Here is a 5956-nt window from a genome sequence, read left to right on the forward strand (position 1 = left end):
CTCCGTTGGTTCTTCTCTCTCTTCTATCAACCCTATCTGGTACGGATCCCACACCGGTGTGCAGTATTCAAGCAGTGGGCAAACAAGTGTACTGTAACCTACTTCGTTTTCGGACTGCATTTCCTTAGGATTCTTCCAATGAATGTCAGTCTGGCACTTGCTTTACCGACTATTAATGTTATATGGTCATTCCATTTTAAATCACTTCTAATGCCTACTCCCAGATAATTCATGGAATTAATCACTTGCAGACCTGCTATATTAATGATAAAGGTAGATTCCCTCCTTCCTTTCTTCCTTCCTTCATATACTACAGCATCATCCGCAAAAAGCCTCAGTGAACTTCTGATGTCATCCACAAAGTCATTTATGTATATTGTGACTAGCAACGGTTCTATGACACTCCCTTGCGGCACACCTGAAATCACTCTTACTTCGGAAGACTTATCTCCATTGAGAATGACAAGCTGCATTCTGTTATCTAGGAACTCTTCGATCAAATCACACTATTGGTCTGATAGTCCATATGCTCTTTGTTCATTAAACGGCTGTGGAGAACCGTACCAAACGCCTTGCGGAAGTCAAGAAAAACGGCATCTACCTGGGAACCCGTGTCTATGGTCCTCTAAGTCTCATGGACGAATAGCGTGAGCTGTTTCACACGATCGTCTTTTTCGAAACCCACGCCGATTCCTACAGAGTAGATGTATAGTCTCCAGAAAAGTCATACTGGAACATAATACGTGTTCCAAAATTATACAACTGATCGACGTTAGAAATATAGGTTTATAGTTCTGCACATCTGTTCGACGTCCCTTCTTGAAAACGGGGATGACCTGTGCCCTTTTCCAATCTTTGGAACGCTACGCTCTTCTAGAGACCTACGGTACACCGCTGCAAGAAGGGGGCAAGTTCTTTCGCGTACTCTAAAATCGAACTGGTATCCCATCAGGTCCAGCGGCCTTTCCTCTTGAGCGATTTTAATTGTTTCTCTATCCCTCTGTCTATTTCGATATCTACCATTTTGTCATCTGTGCGACAATCTAGAGAAGGAACTACAGTGCATTCTTCCTCTGTGAAACAGCTTTGGAAAAAGACATTTAGTATTTCGGCCTTTAGTCTGTCATCCTCTGTTTCAGTACCATTTTGGTCACAGAGTGTCTGGACATTTTGTTTACTTTCTAACTCATTGAACGCCTCTCGTATAGCCCTCCTCACACCACATTTCGCTCCGTGTAATTTTCGTTTGTCTGCAAGGTTTTGGCTATGTGTTTGCTGCGAAGTATTCTTTGCTTCAGTAGCAGTTTGCTAACTGTTGTACCACGGTGGCTCTTTTCCATCTCTTACGATCTTGCTTGGCACATTATCTAATGCGTATTGTAGGATGGTTTTGATCTTTGTCCACTGATCAACACTATCTGTACGCGAGATAGGACTTGCGTTGAGCCCTCAGGTACTCTGAAATCTTTCACTTTTACTAAACAAAGATCTTCCTACCTTTTTAATGTTTCTATTTACGGCTGAAATCACCCCGCTTTATGATCGCTGATTGCGTGTTCTGCGTTAACTGTTTCAACTAGTTCGCTGAGGAATGAAATGAATAGGAAGTTCAGGGAAATGGCTACATGAAAAATGTAAAGAAATCATTGTAACTGTCGGGAGGACTGACGGCCTACAGGAAAGTCAAAACAATATTCGGTGAAATTGAAAGCAAGGGTGGTGACAACAGTACGACGAGAATTCCACTTAAATGCAGAGGAGAGAATGTGTATGTGGCCGGAGCACATTGCAGGGATCCAGTATTAGAATTTAAAGGAGCTTTGGATGACTTAGGATCAAATAAGGTAAAGAATGGTGGGAGGGAGGGGAGGGATGACATGGCAACGAAACTATTCACCTTTGTGTAGGAAGGGGGAGAAGGGGGAGAAGGGGGAGAAGGGGGAGAAGGGGGAGAAGGGGGAGAAGGGGGAGAAGGGGGAGAAGGGGGAGAAGGGGGAGAAGGGGGAGAAGGGGGAGAAGGGGGAGAAGGGGGAGAAGGGGGAGAAGGGGGAGAAGGGGGAGAAGGGGGAGAAGGGGGAGAAGGGGGAGAAGGGGGAGAAGGGGGAGAAGGGGGAGAAGGGGGAGAAGGGGGAGAAGGGGGAGAAGGGGGAGAAGGGGGAGAAGGGGGAGAAGGGGGAGAAGGGGGAGAAGGGGGAGAAGGGGGAGGAGAAGGGGGAGAAGGGGGAGAAGGGGGAGAAGGGGGAGAAGGGGGAGAAGGGGGAGAAGGGGGAGAAGGGGGAGAAGGGGGAGAAGGGGGAGAAGGGGGAGAAGGGGGAGAAGGGGGAGAAGGGGGAGAAGGGGGAGAAGGGGGAGAAGGGGAGAAGGGGGAGAAGGGGGAGAAGGGGGAGAAGGGGGAGAAGGGGGAGAAGGGGGAGAAGGGGGAGAAGGGGGAGAAGGGGGAGAAGGGGGAGAAGGGGGAGAAGGGGGAGAAGGGGGAGAAGGGGGAGAAGGGGGAGAAGGGGGAGAAGGGGGAGAAGGGGGAGAAGGGGGAGAAGGGGGAGAAGGGGGAGAAGGGGGAGAAGGGGGAGAAGGGGGAGAAGGGGGAGAAGGGGGAGAAGGGGGAGAAGGGGGAGAAGGGGAGAAGGGGGAGAAGGGGGAGAAGGGGGAGAAGGGGGAGAAGGGGGAGAAGGGGGAGAAGGGGGAGAAGGGGAGAAGGGGGAGAAGGGGGAGAAGGGGGAGAAGGGGAGAAGGGGGAGAAGGGGGAGAAGGGGGAGAAGGGGGAGAAGGGGGAGAAGGGGGAGAAGGGGGAGAAGGGGGAGAAGGGGGAGAAGGGGGAGAAGGGGGGAGAAGGGGGAGAAGGGGGAGAAGGGGGAGAAGGGGGAGAAGGGGGAGAAGGGGGAGAAGGGGGAGAAGGGGGAGAAGGGGGAGAAGGGGGAGAAGGGGGAGAAGGGGGAGAAGGGGGAGAAGGGGGAGAAGGGGGAGAAGGGGGAGAAGGGGGAGAAGGGGGAGAAGGGGGAGAAGGGGAGAAGGGGGAGAAGGGGGAGAAGGGGGAGAAGGGGGAGAAGGGGGAGAAGGGGGAGAAGGGGGAGAAGGGGGAGAAGGGGGAGAAGGGGGAGAAGGGGGAGAAGGGGGAGAAGGGGGAGAAGGGGGAGAAGGGGGAGAAGGGGGAGAAGGGGGAGAAGGGGGAGAAGGGGGAGAAGGGGGAGAAGGGGGAGAAGGGGGAGAAGGGGGAGAAGGGGGAGAAGGGGGAGAAGGGGGAGAAGGGGGAGAAGGGGGAGAAGGGGGAGAAGGGGGAGAAGGGGGAGAAGGGGGAGAAGGGGGAGAAGGGGGAGAAGGGGGAGAAGGGGGAGAAGGGGGAGAAGGGGGAGAAGGGGGAGAAGGGGGAGAAGGGGGAGAAGGGGGAGAAGGGGGAGAAGGGGGAGAAGGGGGAGAAGGGGAGAAGGGGGAGAAGGGGGAGAAGGGGGAGAAGGGGGAGAAGGGGGAGAAGGGGGAGAAGGGGGAGAAGGGGGAGAAGGGGGAGAAGGGGGAGAAGGGGGAGAAGGGGGAGAAGGGGGAGAAGGGGGAGAAGGGGGAGAAGGGGGAGAAGGGGGAGAAGGGGGAGAAGGGGGAGAAGGGGGAGAAGGGGGAGAAGGGGGAGAAGGGGGAGAAGGGGGAGAAGGGGGAGAAGGGGGAGAAGGGGGAGAAGGGGGAGAAGGGGGAGAAGGGGGAGAAGGGGGAGAAGGGGGAGAAGGGGGAGAAGGGGGAGAAGGGGGAGAAGGGGGAGAAGGGGGAGAAGGGGGAGAAGGGGGAGAAGGGGGAGAAGGGGGAGAAGGGGGAGAAGGGGAGAAGGGGGAGAAGGGGGAGAAGGGGGAGAAGGGGGAGAAGGGGGAGAAGGGGGAGAAGGGGGAGAAGGGGGAGAAGGGGGAGAAGGGGGAGAAGGGGGAGAAGGGGGAGAAGGGGGAGAAGGGGGAGAAGGGGGAGAAGGGGGAGAAGGGGGAGAAGGGGGAGAAGGGGGAGAAGGGGGGAGAAGGGGGAGAAGGGGGAGGGAGAAGGGGAGAAGGGGGAGAAGGGGGAGAAGGGGGAGAAGGGGGAGAAGGGGGAGAAGGGGGAGAAGGGGGAGAAGGGGGAGAAGGGGGAGAAGGGGGAGAAAGGGGGAGAAGGGGGAGAAGGGGGAGAAGGGGGAGAAGGGGGAGAAGGGGGAGAAGGGGGAGAAGGGGGAGAAGGGGGAGAAGGGGGAGAAGGGGGAGAAGGGGGAGAAGGGGGAGAAGGGGGAGAAGGGGGAGAAGGGGGAGAAGGGGGAGAAGGGGGAGAAGGGGGAGAAGGGGGAGAAGGGGGAGAAGGGGGAGAAGGGGGAGAAGGGGGAGAAGGGGGAGAAGGGGGAGAAGGGGGAGAAGGGGGAGAAGGGGGAGAAGGGGAGAAGGGGGAGAAGGGGGAGAAGGGGGAGAAGGGGGAGAAGGGGGAGAAGGGGGAGAAAAAAAAGACCCAGTAGCATTTTTACCTGGAAAAAGCGTTTCATGAACGTAAAATGTTAGATATTTGAAATTCTGAGAACGGTGGTAAGCTGTAGGGAGAGGGTAATTCGTCCAAGAACCAAAGAGTAAGAATGGGCGATCAAGAACGAAGTGCTCTGATTAAAAGAGGGCGTAGGACAGGGATGTAGTCTATCGCGCCTATTGTTAGATCTGTACATAGAAGCAATGATGAAAATGGTTGAGAAGTGGATTAAAATTAAAGGTGAAAGGTTTCAGTGATACGAATCGGTAATGAAATTGCTATCCTGATCGAAAGGAAAGAATTACAGGATCTGCTGAATGGAATGAACAATCCAATGAGTACAGATTATGTATCTAGAGTAAATTGAAAGATGGTAATGAGAAGTAGCAGAACAGCGAGAAAATAATCAGGATTGACGGTCACGAAGTAGATGAAGTTAAGGAAATCTGCTACCGAGGCAGCAAGATAAATAACTGACAGAGCAAGGGCGACATCAAAAGCAGGTTAGTGGCAGAAAGGGCATTGCTGGCCAAGAGAAGTCTGTTAGTATGTAACATAGGTCTTGATTTGAGGAAGAAATTTTTGAGGATGTACGTTTGGAGCACAGCGTTGTGCCTTAGTGAAACTGACTGTAGGAAAACCAGAACAGAAGAGAATTTGAGCATTTGAGATGTGGCGTTATGGACGATTGTTGGAAATTAGGTGTACTGGTAAGGTGACAATTTAAGCTCTGCGCAGAATCAGAGGAAAGGATTGTGGGGAAAAACTGGCAAAGACAAGGTACAGGATGATAGGACATCTGTTAAGGTATCAGGGAATGACTTCCATACTTCTGGAGGGGGTTTTGGAGGGAAAAAAACTAAGACATTGGAATATATGGAGCAAATAACTGAGGACGTAGGTTGCAAGAGGAGCCTTGAGATGTAGAGGTTGGTACAAGAGGGGTTTGATTAGTGGTCGGTAGCACCAAGTCAGTCGGAAGGCAAAGGAAAAAAAATTCATTTTATGTAATAAAATCATGCCTTTATTTGAATCTACAATAAAACATGCTTACAATTTATATATCTAAGCAATTGAACAAACTCAGCTTTAATGTTACTGTTTTAAGTATTTACACGTAGAGAGATTAGATTGCAAGCGGACGACAAGTAAATTAAAATGCCAATCGTTGCTGGAAATGCTACTTTGTTGTTTAGAACTGGTGATGTGTTGCTACTTAGGTATCAATATCTAGTGTCTCCTGGTCTTGCGGCTTAAATAGTCTGCGAGCTGTTCCCGCGGCCGTATCGCTTACTTAGAAGTGCTACAGTCTACGCGAGAGACCTGTGCCGCACATCCGGCCTCGGGATGAGGACGTGCGGGCTTTGAACCAGATCTTTTCGCAGACGTGCCTCTTATCTCTCTGTGGTAAGAGTTTCGATCAGGCTTTCCGGTGAAGCAAAACCCATGAGTTTAATGTCCACTTCAGTACGCTCGAAGGCAAGAGCTTTGCACCAATTCTCAG

At 52.4% G+C, this 5956-nt stretch overlaps 1 protein-coding gene across 1 annotated transcript; it reads right to left on the reverse strand.

The window, feature by feature from the left end:
• Window positions 1-3039: 3039 nt before the first annotated feature.
• LOC126092565 (uncharacterized) lies at window positions 3040-3788 on the reverse strand (the record flags this gene model as incomplete). The annotated part of the gene is given in 2 exon segments (XM_049908238.1): window positions 3040-3414; window positions 3417-3788. Coding segments are annotated over 2 exon segments (747 nt in total), but the record flags the coding sequence as incomplete, so codon positions are not given.
• Window positions 3789-5956: the final 2168 nt, after the last annotated feature.

This window comes from Schistocerca cancellata, chromosome 7 (assembly GCF_023864275.1).
Source record: "Schistocerca cancellata isolate TAMUIC-IGC-003103 chromosome 7, iqSchCanc2.1, whole genome shotgun sequence".
In the NCBI taxonomy this organism is placed as follows: Eukaryota; Metazoa; Arthropoda; class Insecta; order Orthoptera; family Acrididae; genus Schistocerca; species Schistocerca cancellata.